This window comes from Elephas maximus, chromosome 3 (assembly GCF_024166365.1).
Source record: "Elephas maximus indicus isolate mEleMax1 chromosome 3, mEleMax1 primary haplotype, whole genome shotgun sequence".
In the NCBI taxonomy this organism is placed as follows: Eukaryota; Metazoa; Chordata; class Mammalia; order Proboscidea; family Elephantidae; genus Elephas; species Elephas maximus.
The window spans coordinates 166,790,337-166,810,995 of record NC_064821.1 but is presented as its reverse complement, the minus strand read 5'-3'; the positions used below and the strand labels follow the sequence as shown (position 1 = coordinate 166,810,995).

Genomic DNA, 20,659 nt, shown 5'->3' with positions numbered 1-20,659 from the left:
CACCTCAAGGCGCAGCCGCCAACTCCCTGTGATGGGCAATCGGAAATCGGCTACTCCGGCCTGTCTCCGCCCAGAAGCGCGCGCTTTGAGTGCCGGGCCGAGCCCTTGCTCCCGCGCGGTTGGCAGTCGTGGTCTTTCGACTGTCTTTCTCGGTTTAGGATCCCGCCGGAGCCCCTATGGGCACGGCTACTTCCTTCTTTCTACCCACTCTAATAACTTCTTTATCCACTATGCTGGCTTTGCCTTAGGATTCCTAGCCTTGTTCCTGCCCCAGCTTGACTTTTTTCGAGGCGCCGTTGGGGAAGCCTCACGCGGGAACCCTGTCCCCATGAAGATCCCACTGGTAACTCTACAGCTCCGTCACCATGAACGGGGTCCTGATTGCCCATACCCCCATCGCTGTGGACTTCTGGAGCCTGCGCCGGGCTGGTTCCGCGCGGCTTTTCTTCTTGTCCCACATGCACTCGGACCACACCGTGGGCCTGTCTAGCACCTGGGCCCGGCCCCTCTACTGCTCCCCAGTCTCTGCCCACCTCTTGCATCGTCGCCTGCAGGTATGGGGGGCTGGAGTCGGTCCCCGTAGAGCTGGGCCAGGCATCTGGGGAACTCCAAACTCAAGGGCAGAGACTTTGGGGAAGAAGGATATATGTCACTGCCTTGGAGCCTAACCGAGTGGGAACCAGGAGGACTGATTTTCCAAATTCGGGAGTTGTTTAAACCCAGAAGTGCACCTTTAGGATAGGAGTGTAGCTTCCAGCCGGCCAACTTGGATATTTCAGCTGTAAACTGGGGAGATCTTTTAGTCCCGTTGAGGACTATTCCACACTTTTCACATAAACTAGGCCTGTGTTTCCCAAACTTGCCTCATCTTGAGAATCCACCTAACGTGCTGGTTAAATATACAGATTCTCCAAGCCTTTCTTCTCCCTCACATCCCATCTGATTCAGTAGATATGGCTGATACGGGTCTTGGAAATCTGGCTGGAATTTTTCAAATCAAGTGGCCTAAGGGATTATTATGATGAGAGAAGCTTGGGAATCAACCACTGCACTTTTCTGAACTCAAAGGGTGGGGTGGAAAGAGGGAGAAGGGAGGACTCATTGCTTGAGATCCCTCATTACAGCTCCTGCCCCAGGGAGTCTCAGGATTTGGTCAGCTTCCCCTGATTCAGAAAAGGGAGGTATCAGGGAGGAGAGTCGGTGGTCACTGGGATAACCAGCTGTTTCCTCAGGTACCTAAGCAGTGGATCCGAGCCCTGGAGGTTGGTGAGAGCCACGTACTGCCTCTAGATGAAATTGGGCAAGAGACCATGACTGTAACCCTCATCGATGCCAATCACTGCCCTGGCTCTGTCATGTTTCTCTTTGAAGGATACTTTGGAACCATCCTCTACACAGGTGGGTCTCCTGAGGGGTCCCTCCCACTTTCCCAGCATACATACTACTTTTTTTGAGCAGCCCTAACTCATCATAGAAGTCAGGAGACTGTCTGGTTTCTTCTCAAATAAGAACAGTGACCCTTTCTCAATTTCCCACTAGTAGAATAATTAAAAAACAGGAGCAGAATGGGGAAATTTCCACAAAGAAGGTGTACACAAAGAAGCCCAGTGCCTAACCAGATGATGGTTTTTCCATAGGCCAGTAAACAAATGCCCATCTGTTGTTGGTGTTGGGAGAGGCTTGTCTTCTATTCTTTTGACTTTTGTCTCTGGTTGTCACAGTGACCACACTGTCTCCTCCCTGATACTTCCTGGAGCAGGGACTGTCCCTTTCCTGAATCAGGGAAACCTGACTGGATCCTGAGACTCCCCTGGAACAGAAGCTCTTATGGGGATTCCCAAGCAATCCTCTGCCTCTCTTATATTGTTCTTCCAGGTGATTTTCGATATATACCATCCATGCTAAAGGAGCCGGCCCTGAGATTGGGGAAGCAGATCCATACCTTATACCTAGACAACACCAATTGCAACCCAGCCCTGATTCTTCCTTCCCAACAAGAAGCTACCCGCCAGATTATCGAACTCATCCGGAAGTACCCACAGCATAATATAAAGATCGGTGAGTGATTTCTGTTCCTTTTCCTTACCCATAGCCAGTAAATCTAGGTTCTTTAAGGGTTCTCACATCTTTCAAGTCTTTGTACAGATCTCACCTCCTCCATAAAGCCTACCCTGATCGCTTTATTTAAAACAACCTGCCTGCCATCCCCCACCCCCACATTCCTAACTCCTGACCCCCTATGTAGTTTCATTTTCTGTCTTTTTTGTAGCACTCGTTACTTTCCAATATACACTATCCATCTTGTTTTAATGTGTTGCTACACACAAACACTCCCCCCCCACCCCCACATATGCAGCTGTAAATTCCTTGAGCTTATGGATGAAGGTGGGAAGGAGCTTTTATGTTTATGGTGTTGAGAAGCGGCAGCCAGTGTGACAGGAATATAGTGGGTGAAGGGGAGAGTATCGGGAGAAGAGGCTGAAGATGCAGGTGGGACTGGACCAAAGAGTGCTTGTAAGCCATGTCGAACTTGTTCCTATTGAAGGGATTTCAGTAGGAGAGTGACAAGATTGCACTCGTCACCTTACAATGTGTTACAAAATGTACGTGTTCATTATATTCTGTTTTTATTGTCTGTCTCCTCCCTGCTAGAATGAAAGCTCCATGATGGCAGCGCTCTTTGTTTTACTTATGGATATTTCCCAAATGCCCAGTTAGTGACCGACAGAGGCATTCAAAATATTTGTTATATAAATGAATGAAATTTATCACAACCTAGAACTTAAATGAGTGTTGTGCTTTCAATTGCATACCTTGAAAAAAACCCACCATGTGCTTATTCTAGTGATTCTACAATGGTACAAAACATTTTTAGGACTTTTCTTTTGACAAAGTTGTCTTTTGAGATGGTATATGAAAATCAATTTTTGTTTTAAAAAATACAGTAGATTTAGTTCTAAGTGTTTTTTTTGTAGTTTCCAAAATCATAGTAAGTCCTCAAAAGGAGAAAGATTTGCCACTGTTATGAATATTTTGAAACTCTTCAAGAAGTTTCAAAGAGGCGTTAAACAAAACGAAAACAAAAAACAAAGGCATTGGAAAATGATATAGCCTTCCAAGATGATTACCAAAGTGATTGAGAGATGGCCCCTACTCTCAGGATTCCTTGAATGTTTATGAAGAAATATCAGTCCTATGAGAAGAATGTAACTGATGTCATTGAACTGTACGTGTAGAAATTGTTGAATGGGTGGATGACGTACTGTGTATATTTTTACCAAAAATAAATACAGAAAAAAAAAAGATATCAGTCCTAATCAGTTTTTAGCTTTTCAGTGCAGAATTTACCCACCAGAGAAGCCCAGCTGTCCAGAAGGGTGCTGTGGTTGGGGCTTGATTAATTTTGCAAATATTTAATAAGCCCCCTACTGTATTCCAGGCCAGTCAACTTCAGTTTGCAGAAGTTGATAGAAATCTTAATTTCTTCATCTTTGGCTTTAGTGGTTGGTATGTAAATTTGAGTACTAGTTGTATTAAATGGTCTTCCTTGTATGAGTATGGTATTACGGTATCACTGACAGCATTCTACTTCAGGATTGATCTTGAAATGTTCTTTCTGATGATAAATGTGGCACCGTTCCTCTTCAGTTTGTCATTCCCAGCATAGTAGATCATATGATTGTCTGATTCAAAATGGCCAGTACCAGTCCATTTCAGCTCACTAATGCCTAGGATATCGATCTTTATGCATTCTACTTCATTTTTAACAACTTCAATTTTCCTTGATTCATGCTTTGTACATTCCATGTTCCAATTACTTGTGGATGTTTGCAGCTGTTTCTTCTCATCTTGCGTCATGCCACACCAGCAATTTAAGACCTCAAAAGCTTTATTCCATCCACGTAATTAAAGTCAACTCTACTTTGAGGAGACAGCTCTTCCTTAGTCTCTGAGTGCCTTCCAACCTGAGGGGCTCATCTTCCAGCACTATAACAATGTTCCAGTGCTATTCATAAGGTTTTCACAGGCTAGTTTTTTATTTTTCTTGGAAGTAGATTGCTAGTCAGTCTGGAAGCTCTGCTGAAACCTGCTCACCATGGGTGACACTGCTGGAATTTGAAATACCGGTAGTATAGCTTCCAGCATCACCAAACCAAACCCACTGCTGTCGAGACGATTCTGACTTATAGCGACCCTGTAGGACAGAGTAGAACCACCCCATAGAGTTTCCAAGCAGCATCTGGCAGATTCAAACTGCCGACCTCTTGGTTAGCGGCCGTAGCACTTAACCACGATGCCACCAGGGTTTCCTCCAGCAACATGCAAACCACCACAGTATGACAAACTGACAGACCACTAATGCCAAAAATGAAGAAAATGAAGATTTTTTACCAAATTCTGCAGCCTGAAGTTGATCAAATATATAATCATGATGCATTGATAATTATTGTGATTGGAATGCAAAAGTTGGAAACAAGAAGGATCAATAGTTGAAAAATGGCGTTGGTGATAGAAATGATGCCAGTGAACACAGGATAGAATTTTGCAAGACCAATGACTTATTCATTGAAAATACCTTTTCTCAACAACATAAACAACAATTATGCACGTGGACCTCACTGGATAGAATACACAGGAATCAAATTAACTACATCTGTGGAAAGAGATGATGGAGAAGTTCAATGTCACTAGTCAGAACAAGGCCAGGGGCCAACTGCAGAGGAGACCATCAGTTGCTCATATTAAGTTCAAGCTGAAGCTGAAGAAAATTAAAACAAGTCCACGACCTTAAGTATAACCCACTTGAATTTAGAGACAGTCTTAAGAATAGATCTGATGCATTGAACGCTAACGACCAAAGACCAGACGAGTTGTGGGATGATATCAAGAATACCATACATGAAGAAAACAAAAGTTTATTAAAAAGACAAGAAAGAAAGAAAAGATCAACATAAATATCAGAAGAGACTCTGAAACTTGGTCTTGAACGCAGAGTAGCTAAAAGTGAATGGAAGAAATGGTGAAGTAAAAGAGCTGAACAGATTTCAAAGGACAGCTTGGGAAGAAAAAATAAGGTGTTATAATGAAATGTGAAAAGACGTGGAGTTAGAAATCCAAAAGAACATACTCAGCCTTTCTCAAGCTGAAAGAACTGAAGAAAAAATTCAAGCCTCAAGTTACAATATTGATGGATTCTATGGGGAAAATATTAAATGACACAGAAAGCATCAAAAGAAGATGAAAGGCATACACACAGTCACTGTACCAAAAAGAATTGGTCTACATTCAACAGTTTCGTAAGGCAGCATATGATCAAGAACCGATGGTATTGGAGGAAGAAGCCCAAGCTGCACTGAAGGCATTGGCGAAAAACAAGACTCCAGTAATTGATGGAATATGAATTGAGATGTTTCACAGATGGTTGCAGTGCTGGAAGTGCTCACTTATCTATGCCAAGAAAATTGGAAAACAGCTTCCTGGTCGACTGACTGAAAGAGGTCCACGTACGGCAGTTGTCGAAAGGTGATCCAATAGAACGCGGCAACTGTCGAACAATTTCATTAATATCACATGCAAGAAAAATTTTGCTGAAGATCATGCAAAAGCAGTTGCAGCAGTACATCGACAGGACTACCAGAAATTCAAGCCAGATTCCGAAGAGGACATAGAAGGAAGGATATCATTGCTAATGTCAGATGCATCTTGGCTGAAAGCAGGGGATACCAGAAGGATGTTTACCTGTGTGATTTGTTTACTACACAAAGGCATTCGACTGTGTGGATCTTAGCAAATTATGGATAACATTTTGAAGAATGGAAGTCCCAGAACACCTAATTGTGCTCATGTAGAACCTGTACATAAACCAAGAAGCAGTTGTTTGAACAGAACATGGGGATACTCTGTGGTTTAAAGTCAGGAAAGGTGTGCATCAGGGTAATATCCTTTCACAGTACTTAGTCTGTATGCTGAGCAGATAATCTGAGAAGGTGGACTGTGTGAAGAAGAACACGGCATCAGGATTGAAGGAAAACTCATTATCTACCTGTAATATGCAGATGACACAACTGTGCTTGCTGAAAGCGAAGAGGACTCAAAGCACTTACTGATGAAGATCAAAGACTCCAGCCTTGAATATGGATTACACCTCAACATAGAGAAAAGAAAAATCCTCACAACTGGACCAATAAGCAACATCATGATAAATGGAGAAAAGGTTGAAGTTATCAAAGATTTAATTTTACGTGGATCCACAGTCCGTGGAAGCAGCAGTCAAAAAATCAACTGATGCATTGCATTGGGCAAGTCTGCTGCAAAAGATCTCTTTAAAGTGTTAAAAAACAAAGATGTCACTTTAAGGACTAAGGTGTGCCTTGCCCGGGCCATGGTATTTTTAATCACCTCATACGCATGTGAAAGCTGGACAATGAATAAGGAAGACAGAAGAAGAATTGATGCATTTTGAATTGCGGTGTTGGCAAAGATTATTGAATACACTGTGGACTGCCAGGATAATGAACAAATCTGTCTTGGAAGAAGTACAGCCAGAATGCTCCTTAGAAACGAGGATGGCGAGACTTCATCTGACATACTTTGGGCATGTTATTAGGAGGGACCAGTCCCTGCAGGACATCATGTTTGATAAAGTCAGGGGTTGGCAAAAAAAGAGAAAGAAGACCCTCAGTGAGATGGATTGACACAGTGGCTGCAACAATGGACTCAAAACATTAAGAACCGATGGTATCGAAGGAAGAAGTCCAAGCTGCACTGAAGGCATTGGCGAAAAACAAGACTTCAGGAATTAATGGAATACAAATTGAGATGTTTATAATTATGAGGATAGTGCAGGTCCGGGCTGTGTTTCGTTCTGTTGTACATAGGGTTGCTATAAATCAGAACCCACTCGATGGTACCTAACAACAACAGCAAAAGAAATATAAGTTCTTTTCAGGAGTTTACAGTTTGCTTGTGGACTTGAGACTTTCAGAAAAGGTCTGAATAAAACTATTAAATAACATCTGTTCCTCCTATTACCATAAGCTTTACCCAAATTCTGATCTTCATTTCTTTCTATATAAGTATTGGGCCTTCTAACTGGGACTTCTGCTTCCAGCTCCTTGTCATCCAAGCCATTGAAAAACACTGCTGCTGCATTATCTTTTTTCTAAAGCTCTGCTCTGATGATATTTTTCCATGATTAGGATCTTTCATATTCTCCTGTAGCCTACAGACTTCTTATTCTGACACCCAGAATCCTCCCGTATGTGGCCCAGGCAAAGGTTTTTGGCCTAGTATTTCATCTTTCTTTCTACCCATGGTTCAGTCCAACTGGGATGATCACCATTCCACCAATACACCCAGATCTTCCTAGCCTCTGTAATTTTGTTCATACTAAGCCTCTATGCTGCATTTGACAACTGTTTATCTCCTGTGCTTCAAACAGGTTTGTCCAGCTGTTCACTTGATATCTACCCCAGATATACCAGATACCTCAAACATAACACATCCAAAACTGAACTCATCATTCTATTCTTCAACCTATTCTTTGTCCTGAATTCTGAGTCTCCATCAATGACACTGCCTTCATCAGCCCAGTCTTCCCAACTAGAGATCTTGGAGTCATTCTTATTGTCCTTCTCCTTCATATCTTCTTACTTACTCAATCTTACCTATTTTGCCTCCTATAATATTTTTTCAATCCATTTCCTTTGTTCTCTCCCTGTTGTTGTATTAGCTGTCGTCAAGTCAGTCCTAAACTCATGTCGACCCCAGGCACAATGCAATGAAACACAGCCCAGTCCTGTGCCATCCCCGTAATCTGTTGTGATCCATAGAGTTTTCATTGGCTCATTTTCTGGTGGTTCAGTGGTAGTATCCTCACCTTCCATGCGGAGGCCTGGGCTCAGTTCCCAGCCAATGCACCTCATGCAGAGACGCCACGATCTGTCAGTGGAGGCTGGGGTGTTGCGATGATGGTGACCAGGTTTTAGCAGAGTTTCCAGATTAAGATGGACTAGGGAGAAAGGCCTGGTGATCTACTTCTAAAAATCTCTCCCTGTTAAACCAAAAAAGACTTTCCATGTCTATAATCTTTACGGGAGCAGACTGCCACATCTTTCCCTGCAGAGTGGCTGGTGGGTTCAAACCACCATCCTTTGGTTAGCAGTTGAGTGTTTAACCAATGTGCCACCAGGGCTCCTCTATCTCTATTAACCAAACAAACAAACAAAAAAATACCCAAACCCGTTCCCACTGAGCTGATTCCAACTCAGCTTTATCCTCTTGCTATGACAGCCTTTGGCCTTTCTGCCTTCAGCTGTATTCTGTTTTTGTAACATGTATGTATATTTTTCTCATTCAAAAATTTGTACACGTATTGTTTTGTGACATTGGTTGCAATCCCCACAATATGACAGCACTCTCCCTTTCTATCCCAAGTTCCTCCTATCCATTTGTCCAGTTTTCTTGTTCCTTCCTGTCTTGTCTTGCTTTTGAGCATGAGTTGCCCATTTGGCCTTGTATGCTTGCCTGGACTAGGAAGTACGTTCCTCACATGTGCTATTATATGCTTTATAGGCCTGTCTAATCTTTGTCTGAGAAATGGTCTTTGGGAGTGATTTCAGTTCTGAGTTAGTAGAATGTCTGAGGACCATAGTCTCGGGAGTTCTTCCAGTCTCTGTCAGACTGATAAGTCTGGTCTTTTTTCATGAATTTGAATTTTGTTCTATATCTTTCTCCCCGTGTCCAGAACTCTCTGTTGTGACCCCTGTTAGAGTGGTTGGTGGTGGTAGCCGGGTACCATCTAGTTCTGGGCTCAAGCTGGTAAGCTCTGGTTCATGTGGTTGTTTAGCCCTTTAGGTTAGTATTTCCCTTGTGTCTTTGGTTTTCTTCATATTTTATTGTTTTAGGTGAAAGTTTGCATAGCAGATTAGATTCTCATTTAAGGACTTTTATACAAATCGTTCCATTACATTGGTTACATTTTTCACAATGTGTCAACAGTCTCGTTATTTCCATTCTGTTTTGATTAATCTAGAATCCCCACTCCTCCTTAGCTTCTTATCTTTTAGGATAAATGTTGACCATTTGGTCTCATATAGTTGATTACTTAGGGAGCATAGTACTCATGGGTGGTATTGTTTATTTTATAAGCCAGTCTGTTATTTGGATGAAAGGTAACCCACTGGGAGTGGCTTTAGTTCCAGCAGCTATGTTCTTTTTTTTGTCAGACTTTCACAGAGCCACTGAATGATTCATCCAAAATGCAGACCTGACAGGCCATTTTTCTGCTTCACACCTTCAGTGGCTACCCTTCATTTAACACCAAGCTCCTTAGCAGGGCAGATGCCCAGCCCAGTGCCGTTGAGTCGATTCCGACTCATAGGCCCTCTATTATGGTCCTTGCCTACCTCTCTAGTGCCATATCTCCCCAGTCCTTTCTTTGTACTTCAGTAGCACCAAACTCACTCCTCTCGAAATGTTCAGCACCCTCTTCCTTTGCCAGGTTAACTGACCCATTCTTCATGATGTAGCTCAGTTCTCATTTTTGGGAAACTTTCCCTAACACCATCAACTGGTAGATGGTTTTCTTCTGTGCCCTTGTAATACCGTGTGCGTGTCTCTGACATTGCCCTTAACCACATTGTGTCCCCATGCAGATTGTATTTCTTTTTTTTAAGTTTTTTTTGTTGTGTTTTTAGTAAAAGTTTACACAGCAAATTAGGTTCCCACTTGACAATTTCTGCATAGATTTTCCAGCAACATTAGTTACATTTTTTACAATGTAGCAACACTGTTTAATTATAATCTGGTTGTTCTGTTTTCAGTACTCTAGTTTCCCTGCCTCATTATCTTCTCATCTTTGCTTTAGAGTAATTGTTGACCTTTTGGTCTCATATACGTGGTTTTTTAATGGAGCACAGTACTCACAGTTTATTTTGTGTGCCAATCTGTTTTTTCGCTAAAAGGTGATGTTAGGATGGTTTTGGTTCAAGGTTTAAAGAATATTTCAGGGTGATAGTCTCAGTGAGTCTTCCACTCTGAATTGGTCTAGTCTCAGTGAGTCTTCCACTCACAGTTGGTCCAGTAAGTATGGATTTTATAAGAATTTGAGTTCTGTTCCATGTTTTTTCTCCTGTTCTGTCAGGGTCCATCTATAGTGGCCCTGATCAGAATGGTCGGTAGTGGTAGCCAGGCACCATCTAGTTCTTCTAGTCTCAGAGTAGATGAGCCTACGGCTCAGGTAGGCTTTTAACTCTGTAGACTAATTTTTTCTCTGTGACTTTGGTGTCCTTCTTTCTCTTTTGCTCCTAGTGAGTAGAGGCCAATAGATGTCTCTTAGATGGCTGCTCACAAGCTTTTAAGACCCCAGATGCTACTCGCCTCACTAGGATGCAGAACAGGAACTTTGTGATGCCATTTGACTGAATTGTCCTGTGAGACTAAGGCCCTAAGCTTTCAAACTCAGAAAACCATTTTCACAAGGTGTTTGGTTAGATCTGAAAACTATCTGTCATGTATTCTCTATGAATGTGTATGTATGCACACACGTATCTACACATACATATAGATACTTCTGTGTGCACAAATGTACTCATTTTACCTACCCATATATGTGTAAATGCCTATATACCTACATGTGATCATACATTCATTTTTTGTTTATTATCGATGTTGTCGCCAAACTATGTCTATCATATTCTTTAGCACAAGCATGCTTTTCTCTTGTGAGTGTCTTAATGGCATCATTTACTTTGGTCTAGCTGTGCTCGTTACACCCATATTCTGTGTTACTTTTCTCATTTCCAGAAATAACAAGTATCTACACTCTCGAGTGATTCCCCCCTCCCCCACCCATCCCTGGGAACTACCAATGAACATTGGTCTCTGTATATGTATCTGTTCTTGTCTTGTTATAAAAGTGGGATCATACAATATTTACCCTTATGTGATTGACTTATTTCACTCAGCATTATATCCTCTACATCCATCCATGTTAAAATGTTTCCCACAATCATCATTGTTCTTCATGATGTTTAGTGTTCCATTGTATGTATGTACCACACTTTCCTTATCCATTCATCCATCGAAGGGCACTTAAGCTGTTTCCAGTTTTTTGCTATTGTAATACTGCAGTGAACGTAGGTGTAGCAGATTGTACTTCTAGAGGACTGAGACTTCTTGTTTTTTGTCTTCACAGTGCCTGACACTTGGTAGATGCCTTCCTCTTTGAACTGAATGAGTGAGTGGCTTCTGCATGCCGCCCCCCACCACTCTCATATATCTCAGCTCAAATGCCACCACTTCTGTGATATACTCCCTGATTGGCCCATGAGTTTTATGCATTTTTGTTAAACATTGGTTGATTTATTAGGATTCCCTAGTAGCTTGATTCTGTTCCTCCTCTCACTTCCTCTAATCCTTTTAACATAACTCAGGACTCTACAGCCTGGGAAAGGAGTCTCTGCTGGAGCAGCTGGCCCTGGAGTTTCGAACATGGGTGGTGTTGAGTCCTCGGCGCCTGGAGTTGGTGCAGCTGCTGGGTCTGGCAGATGTATTCACAGTGGACGAGAATGCTGGCCGCATCCATGCTGTGGATCGTACGGAGATCTGCCGTTCCACCATGCTGCACTGGAACCGGACCCACCCTACCATTGCTATCCTTCCCACAAGCCGGAAAATCCACATCTCCCACCCTGATATCCACATCATCCCTTACTCTGACCATTCCTCCTACTCTGAGCTTCGTGCCTTTGTGGCAGCGCTGAAGCCTTGCCAGGTGGTGCCCATTGTCAGTGGACAGCCTTGTAGGCGCTACTTTCAGGACAGCCTGAGCCCCAGGCTCCCTATGCCCTTGGTTCCAGCCTCTGTGCGACGATACATGAGTTTCTCCTCTAGAAAACAGAGCTTCCTGTGGCTGCTAAAAAGGAGGCTAAAGAAGCCGAGAACCCAGGGTGTTGTGTTTGAATCTCTTGAAGAAAATGCTGATCAATGTCAACCTGACAGGGACTCAAAGGTCAAGAAAGAAAACCTTTCTCCCCAGCCTGGGAACCCTGAGCAGCAGCCCTCCCTCTGTACTTTACGGATCAAGGAGCAGTTGTTGCCAGACCTCTACAGCAAAGAATGGGATGGGTTAGTCCCTTTCTCTGAGTCTCAGGGGATGGCAACTGTGGTGACTGCCCCCTTGGGCTTGTCGGTGCAGTTAAGGTCTACAGATGAGGAGTTTACCTCTTCAAAAACTGGGGAAGAAATTGGTTTAGGGCCCCACTTGGTACCCAGTGGAGACAATGATGGCCCAGCAACCACAAGGAACCAGAGCACTTGGATGGGCCAGAAGCCTCTTCAGTCTCCCAGCAGCAGGGCTGCCCCTCTTCTGACTACCAAGTACAGGGGCCTGGCGCTGAAATACCTCCTGACTCCAGTGAACTTTTTCCAGGCAGAGTTCTCTTCCAGGAGCTTTGACCAGCAAGTGGAAAAATACCATAGAGCCCTCGCTGAAGTACAGAGGAGAGCACAGAATGATCCCCTTGTTTGATCCAGCACTGCGGTTTTGAAGATAGTGAGCGATGGCGCTATTTGTTTTGGGCCTTGCTTTTCTATCTTCCCAGGATCCCTGAGGGCTCACCTGCACCAGCACTTCCCAGTCCCTATGGAATCTTTAGTTTTGTAGTTGAGTATGTCTGAAAAGCACTTGTCATAACCCCTTCACAATATACATGAGTACTTTAAAGGTCCTGAGAAGTCCTGTGGGAACTTAATCTGTTTAATTTTATTTAATCCAGTATTTTTCAAGATTTTTTCAACATGCAGCCCTCTTATGTGTGTGCAGAACAGAGATAGAATCAAGGAAGAGCAGATTATTTCGCATTGTTATTTTGTGTGTCATGTCCCATCTGCTGTGTCCCCTTCCCCTTCTTCTTCCCAGACTAAAGTCCCTAGGTAGTTCTATTTTTAAGTTATGAACAAACTGTGGTGCTAGATAGTCAATGTGAGTTGATTAAGTAGTGGCCCAGGCAGCACGTCCCAATCCTGAATGTCACTGACTTGCTGTGACCCCATCCAAGTGATTTCCTGTTACTGCCTCTCGGAGGGAACAGGAAGCAACGAAGAGGCTTTCTTGGATCAGTGGTGAAAAATTCCACCCCTGATTCCGTCGTGAAGGACTACAGTTAGTGTCATGGGTACCCATCGAAGCAGAGCCAGCTGGGGGATAGGCAGCACTCATCAAGGCAGTACCTGTAGCCGAGCTGAACAGTAAGGCTCCCAGCTGTTTGGGGTCCCTGACAATTTGGCTGAAATAAAGTTACAAAAGATCAAATGTGCTGCCAGCTATTCCTCTGATCGTTCACATAGCTGTGATGTTTGTTGCTTCCCCTCTTCCCCCTGGGTTGAGTTGAGTAGGGACCAGGAGCTCACAGCCTGTGTGTTTTCGTATCCAGGGAAGAGACCAGGTTGCCAGCTGGCTGCAGGGGGCGGGAGTGTGCAGTTCTGCCCTGTCCTTCTGCTTCAGACCTGACAAAATGCCAAACCAGTAAGCAGGCCAGCAGATACCACGGCTGTGACGGAAAGGGCTCAGAGAGAGGGCCCAGGCTTGTAGAGCTGGACACGTGAAGAAAAACTGCTTCAGACTGGAGCCACAAACCTTAGAAATGAAGAAGGCTCTGTTCTCGTCTGGGGCTGGTAGGACGAGGGCAGCGGTGTTTTCTACTTTTGGAAGGAGATACGAAGAGTTTAGAAAGCAAAATAAAGTCTTGCTTTTGAGCAGGCTGTACACAGCTCTGTTTCGTCAGTGACCTTGGCTATGGGCCTCCCATGGGCCTACTAAAAGATGCAGCAGGCGAGTCATATGGTGCAGCAGGAAGACTTGAATCCAGGGCACCCTGGGCCAACTGCTGAAATAGTGGAGCCTCAGTTCCTCATCTGTAAAACAGACTAAAATACCTGCCTCTCATAACTGCCCTGGAGATTAAATAGTTGGTAAAATCCTAGCTCAGTGCCTAGTACATGAATGTTGTTAGCTGACATTGAGTCAGGTCCATCTCATGGCGACCCTGTGCACAAGGAGATGCTTCCTGGTCCTGTGCCATCCTCATGATCAGCTGGGGATAGGACAGTTGTGATCCATAGGATTTTCTTTGGCTGATTTTCAGAAGTAGATTGCCAGGCTTTTCTTCCTGGTCTGTCTTAGTCTAGAAGCTTCGCTGGAATCTGTTCGGTATCATAGCAACACACAAGCTTCAACTGACAGACAGGTGATGGCTGCGTATTAGGTGCACTGGTTGGGAATTGAACGCAGGTCTGCTGTGTGGAAGTTGGGAATTCTACCACTAAACCACCAGTACTTAATTAGCACATGATGCCAAAACCATTACCCTTGAGTTGATTCAGACTCACAGCAACCCTGTAGGACAGAGTAGAACTGCACCATAAGGTTTCCAAGGAGTGACTGGTGGACTTGAAGTGTCAACCTTTTGGTGAGCAGCCATAGCTCTTAACCACTGCACCAGGGCTCCTAGCACACGATACCCCGTTGCCTTTGAGTTGATTCTGACTCAAATGTTGGTTCTCTTAGCTTCTGGTTCTTTAAAAAAAACTATTCTGTATATAAAAAAAGAAACTTTGGAAATCATAAAAATATAAAGAAGAAAAAAGCAATTATTTCTCCATGCACATCAATTGATACGTTTTCTTCTAATCTTTTCCTGTGCATGTAAATTTGTCAAGTATTTTTTTTCAAAATTGGGATAATACTGTGTAAGTTTATATCCTGCATTTTACTTCCTTAACATCTCAAGCATTTCCCCATGTCCTTAAATATTATTCAAAAAAGTCATTTTTAATATTTACATAATATCCCATCATGTTGGTCGACCTTAGACCATTTCCGTATTGTTCAACATTTTGTATGCTATCTTTTCACAGTTACACATACTACAGTGAGCATCCTTGTGCAGGTATGTTGGCATTTTTCTTTATTTCCTTAGAGTAAGTTACTGGAAGTGGGATTACATTTTTAAGTTCAAGATGCAAATTCTGTCAAAGTGCCCTTCAGAAAAGGTTCCTTACAATCCTTTCTGCAGAAGAGGATAGCATTAAAATACCTCAAAGACTCATTAAGTTCACATGGTATCATTAGAACGGCACATGTCAACTCATGGAAAATCATCTCGTGTTATGTCAATAAATATTTACTAAGCTGCACAACAAGTCTTAGTCTGACTTCCTCAAGGAGCTTCTAGCAGTCTCACATCTGTGTGACCCAAAGGTGGCTGGGAGAGATATGGTTGTCCTTGGTAGAAGGGCCCCCATATTGGTGTTATCTTCTGGCCACAAGGGAAGGCTGTGTACTTCTGGCATGTGCTGTGTCGTACATGTTCCCTGAAGTGGGATTGATATGAATTCAGATGAGGACGTAGAAAGGCTTTGAGGAATTTAGTTGTTGGTGGCATGTTTGTGTTTTAATAATGGAAAAATTCCTTATTGTTCCCCTAAAGTAAATTCACATGGCTTCTTGAAGAGATCAGCAGTTGCTTTACTTGTTTGGGTTTTTAGCTCTCATGTTAAGATGCTGCATAGCGTGTATCTTTAAAACTTATTTTATTTTTAGAATCTAAGAATGGTCTTATATATTTATGAAGATCTTGCAAGTTGGGCTTGACGTTTTGGGGAAAAGGGGCTCCCTAGAGATCAGTTAATTATTTGTTTCATGATCTGTGGGAAAACTTGTGCTTTTCCACAAGGGGACTTATAGTGGCGTAAGTCTCTTTACAGAAAAATATCTCCCTGGCTGGCTTTGGAGCCCTGGTGGCACAGTGGTTAAGAGATCATCTGTTAGCCAAAAGGTCAGCAGTTCAAATCCACCAACCACTCCTTAGAAACCCTAGGGGGTAGTTCTACTCTGTCCTTTAGGGCCACTATGAGTTGGCAGCAGGTTTGGTTGGCTGGCTTTAGGCAACCATCTTTCATTCCTGGTCCAGACTGCCCTTTGTGGTAGGAAATAGACGATGAGTGAGCCGGCTTGGTCTTTTCTCAAGAAAAGGGATTTGGACCTATGAGCCCTGGTGGTGCAGTGGTTAAGCGCTCAGCCGCTAATCGATAGGTCAGTCGTTCAAACCAACCAGCCGCTCAGTGGGAGAAAGGTGTGGCATTCAGCTTCCATAAAGATGACAGCCCTGGAAACACCATGGGGTAATTCTACCCTGTCCTAGAGGGTGGCTATGAGTAGGAATGTGACTTGACACCAGTGGGTTTGGTTTGGTTTGATTTTCTCTATCTCAAGTCCACTCCCAAAGAGATGGTTTTCTGTGCATTCTTGGAGAGAAATCCTCATCTGGGGTCCCATGTGCACATGTCTTTAATGCTATCACTAGTGAGTAGCTGTTAGTCTGTTACCTGCTTTCCACCTTCCACCCTCCCCACCCGTTAGTTGTCATCAAGTTGGCTCCCACTCATGGGCTTTCCACATAAAATAAATGAAATGTTGCCCAGTCCTGCACCATCTTCAAGACACTGGTATGCTCGAGTCCGTTGCTGCAGCCACTGTGTCTTTTGAGTGCCTTGCTCAACTTTCTGCACTACATTGGATAATATTCTGTTGTGATCCGTGGAGTTTTCACTGGCTAATTTTTGGAAGTAGATTGCCAGGCCTTTCTTCCTAGTCTGTCTTAGTCTGGAAGCTCTTCTGAAACCTGTTCACAATAGGTGACCCTGCTGATATTCGAAATACCAGTGGCATAGCTTCCAGCATTATACCAACATGCAAGCCACCACAGTATGACAAACTAACAATTGAGTGGTCAGTCACCACCGCAGCAAGCTGTTTTGTATTGGGTACATGTGCTTCTTCTAGTCTCTTTCCCAGGACTTTCCACCTGCACTGGTGCAGAGTGATTCTGCTCCGCCTTATCACCACCTGAATCTACAACTGTTTGTGGGGCTCTCAGAATGATTAAGCTTGTCTTTATTTTGACCGTAATGCTTTTATTTAGCTATACCCTTCCACCGTGGCTATCTTATTCCTAGATGACTTTCTCTTTGAACACATCGTTGACTCAGCCGATCACAGAAAGCACCCAGAATCTTGGGCTTGGTTCTTCTGAACAGATAGCTTATTGAATTATCTTTCAGTCACAGAAAACTTCTGAACTAGCCTTGGGTTAGTCTTGCCCTTAAAATATTTACACATTTAAACACTATTTTATTACAGCTGTCATACCAGTCCCGGCTCCTCTCATAATATATAGAAAATTTGGGGAGTAGAGGATGAAGAGTTTGTGCTGCCCCTGTGCTACAACCCTGTCCTCAATGTGCTCACTGAAAGGTGCGCTCTTGAGGGGCTAAAAAACTTGAGTTAGACTCACTCAAGCTAACCAGCCTTTGTAGAGACAAAGCGTCAGGGTGGAACCGGACTCCTGGTGCTTAGAGTCAGGGTTTGGGGAAAACCTGGCTTCAGGAGGAAAAAAATCTTAATCAGCTCAACTTCTTCAAATTCCCACCCAGCTTCCAAACTTAAGGAGCCCTGGTGGCACAAATGGTTAAGTGCTCAGCTGCTAAAGGTTGATGGTTCAAACCCCTCCAATGGCTCTGTGGGAGGAAGACCTGAAGATCTACTTCCATAAAGACTGTTGTTGGGTGCCATCAAGTAGCGACCTCATGTGATAGAGTAGAACTGTAATCTTTACGGGAGCAGATAGCCACGTCTTTCTCTTGCAGAGCCACTGCAAACCACCAACCTCTCAGATAACAGCTGAAAGCTTAACCATTGTGCCGCCAGGGTTCCTTCCGTAAAGATTGCAACCAAGAAAACCCCATGGGGTAGTTTTACTGTCCCATGGGGTTGAATCTACACAATGGCACCTAACAATAACAAAGTTACAGGCTTAATCAGTCCACTTTCTAACTTTGCTCTTGACAGTGGAATAAAAATCTTTCCTTTATTACCTCTTACTAAGAAAACATTTCCTCTACTCGTTAATTTCCAACAACACAAACCATTCAGGGTAACATTTTAGTTCTACATAATGCAAGCCTGACCTATCCTTCCAGCCTTTTCTCCCAGGATTCCCCTGTCTGCAAGGCAGTGTGCTGTAGGGAAAGGCATGGAGTTAGATGAGTTGAGTTAGGAATAGAGATCCTGCTGCTTACTAACTGTGTATATAATCTCGGGCAAGTTACTTTTTGGCACCTCAATTTTCTCATCTTTGGAGTGGGAATAATAATGTCTACTCTTAGGGCTTGGAGGGGAATGACATGAGATTAAAGAGGCTAAAGCACTTCACAAATACATCCCATACAATTTTTTTTTCTTTAATAATTTTTATTGTGCTTTAAGTGAAAGTTTACAAAACAAGTCAGTCTCTCACACAAAAACCCATATACACCCTGCTACACACTCCCAATTACTCTCCCCCTAATGAGACAGTCCAGTCTCTCCCTCCACTCTTTCTTTTCGTGTCCATTTCGCCAGCTTCTAACACCCTCCACCCTCTCATCTCCCCTCCAGGCAGGAGATGCCAACATAGTCTCAAGTGTCCACCTGATCCAAGAAGCTCACTCCTCACCAGCATCCCTCTCCAACCCATTGTCCAGTCCAAACCTTGTCTGAAGAGTTGGCTTTGGGAATGGTTCCTGCCCAGGGCCAACAGAAGGTCTGGGGGCCATCACCACTGGGGTCCTTCTACTCTCAGTCAGACCATTAAGTCTGGTCTTTTTACCGGATTTGGGGTCTGCATCCCACTGCTCTCATGCTCTCTCAGGGGTTCTCTGTTGTGTTCCCTGTCAGGGCAGTCATTGGTTGTAGCCGGGCACCATCTAGTTCTTCCGGTCTCAGGATGCTGTAGTCGCTGGTTCATGTGGCCCTTTGTGTCTCTTGGGCTCATAATCACCTTGTGTCCTTGGTGTTCTTCATTCTCCTTTGATCCAGGTGGGTTGAGACCAGTTGATGCATCTTAGATGGGCCCTGGCAATTTTAACATTTTCTAACTGGCTGTTCACAATCATCGGTCACTTGATTAGTTTCCAAGCCCTATTTTCTACCCTCTAAAAATTGAATTTCTTCCATCCTAAGAAGCATGGGTTCTCTGTAATTTTTTTTTTTCCATAAAGCCAATTCTCCTTTATTCTGCTATTACCTTACTTTTTTTTTTAATTATCTTAACTTTTATTGAGCTTCAAGTGAACGTTTACAAATCAAGTCAGACTGTCATATATAAGTTTATATACATCTTACTCCGTACTCCCACTTGCTCTCCCCCTAATGAGTCAGCCCTTCCAGTCTCTCCTTTCGTGACAATTTTGCCAGCTTCCAGCTCTCTCTATCCTCCCATCCCCCCTCCAGACAGGAGATGCCAACACAGTCTCAAGTGTCCACCTGATATAATTAGCTCACTCTTCATCAGCATCTCTCTCCTACCCACTGTCCAGTCCCTTTCATCTCTGATGAGTTGTCTTTGGGGATGGTTCCTGTCCTGTGCCAACAGAAGGTCTGGGGACCATGACCGCCGGGATTCCTCTAGTCTCAGTCAGACCATTAAGTATGGTCTTTTTATGAGAATTTGGGGTCTACATCCCACTGATCTCCTGCTCCCTCAGGGGTTCTCTATTGTGCTCCCTGTCAGGGCAGTCATCGATTGTGGCCGGGTACCAACTAGTTCTTCTGGTCTCAGGATGATGTAGGTCTCTGGTTCTTGTGGCCCTTTCTGTCTCTTGGGCTCTTAGTTGTCGTGTGACCTTGGTGTTCTTCATTCTCCTTTGCTCCAGGTGGGTTGAGACCAATTGATGCATCTTAGATGGCCGCTTGTTAGCATTTAAGACCCCAGACGCCACATTTCAAAGTGGGATGCAGAATGTTTTCATAATAGAATTATTTTGCCAATTGACTTTGAAGTCCCCTTAAACCATGGTCCCCAAACCCCCGCCCTTGCTCCGCTGACCTTTGAAGCATTCATTTTTATCCCGGAAACTTTTTTGCTTTTGGTCCAGTCCAATTGAGCTGACCTTCCATGTATTGAGTGTTGTCCTTCCCTTCACCTAAAGCAGTTCTTATCTACTAATTAATCAGTAAAAAAACCCTCTCCCGCCCTCCCTCCCTCCCCTCCTCGTAACCACAAAAGTATGTGTTCTTCTCAGTTTATACTATTTCTCAAGATCTTATAATAGTGGTCTTATACAATATTTGTCCTTTTGCCTCTGACTTCACTCAGCATAATGCCTTCCAGGTTCCTCCATGTTATGAAATGTTTCACAGATTCCTCACTGTTCTTTATCGATGCGTAGTATTCCATTGTGTGAATATACCACAATTTGTTTACCCATTCATCCATCGATGGACACCTTGGTTGCTTCCAGCTTTTTGCATTGTAAACAGAGCTGCAATAAACATGGGTGTGCATATATCTGTTTGTGTGAAGGCTCCCATACAATTTAAAAAATTATATATTTTTATCTCATTGTCCGTGCTACACCTTAAATTCTGGTTATAGTAGATTGGTTGACATTCCCAGCACATGCCCTGCGTAGTGCTATTGGCTAGTTCTACCTTCCAAGGCTAAAAACGTCTACTGAGAGATGAGCTGATAAAGGCAGTCCAGATGAGGAGGTCCCTGGAGTCAGGCCTAGCCAGAAGGGCCATTGCCTGAGGCATCCCATGATGTATTTGTCCATA

General features: G+C 43.6%; 1 protein-coding gene across 2 annotated transcripts; it reads left to right on the top strand.

Annotated features, from left to right (window-relative positions):
• The first annotated feature begins 99 nt into the window (after nucleotides 1-99).
• DCLRE1B (DNA cross-link repair 1B) lies at nucleotides 100-14,627 on the top strand. Of its 2 annotated transcripts, XM_049880023.1 has the most exons (4): nucleotides 100-554; nucleotides 1,233-1,398; nucleotides 1,876-2,058; nucleotides 11,436-14,627. In XM_049880023.1, the coding sequence occupies exons 1-4, from the start codon at nucleotides 366-368 to the stop codon at nucleotides 12,530-12,532; spliced, it is 1,635 nt and encodes a 544-aa protein (XP_049735980.1). In that variant the 5' UTR covers nucleotides 100-365; the 3' UTR covers nucleotides 12,533-14,627. The 2 variants fall into 2 exon arrangements, with proteins under 2 accessions (XP_049735980.1, XP_049735981.1); XM_049880024.1 differs by lacking the exon at nucleotides 1,233-1,398 and having other exon boundaries at nucleotides 482-554.
• The last annotated feature ends 6,032 nt before the right edge of the window (nucleotides 14,628-20,659 follow it).

Coding starts and splice junctions, on each gene's coding strand:
- DCLRE1B (XM_049880023.1), top strand. CDS start 366: ATGAACGGGGTCCTGATTGCCCATACCCCCATCGCTGTGGACTTCTGG. Junction 555..1,232: donor TCTTGCATCGTCGCCTGCAG/GTATGGGGGGCT, acceptor CTGTTTCCTCAG/GTACCTAAGCAGTGGATCCG. Junction 1,399..1,875: donor TGGAACCATCCTCTACACAG/GTGGGTCTCCTG, acceptor TTGTTCTTCCAG/GTGATTTTCGATATATACCA.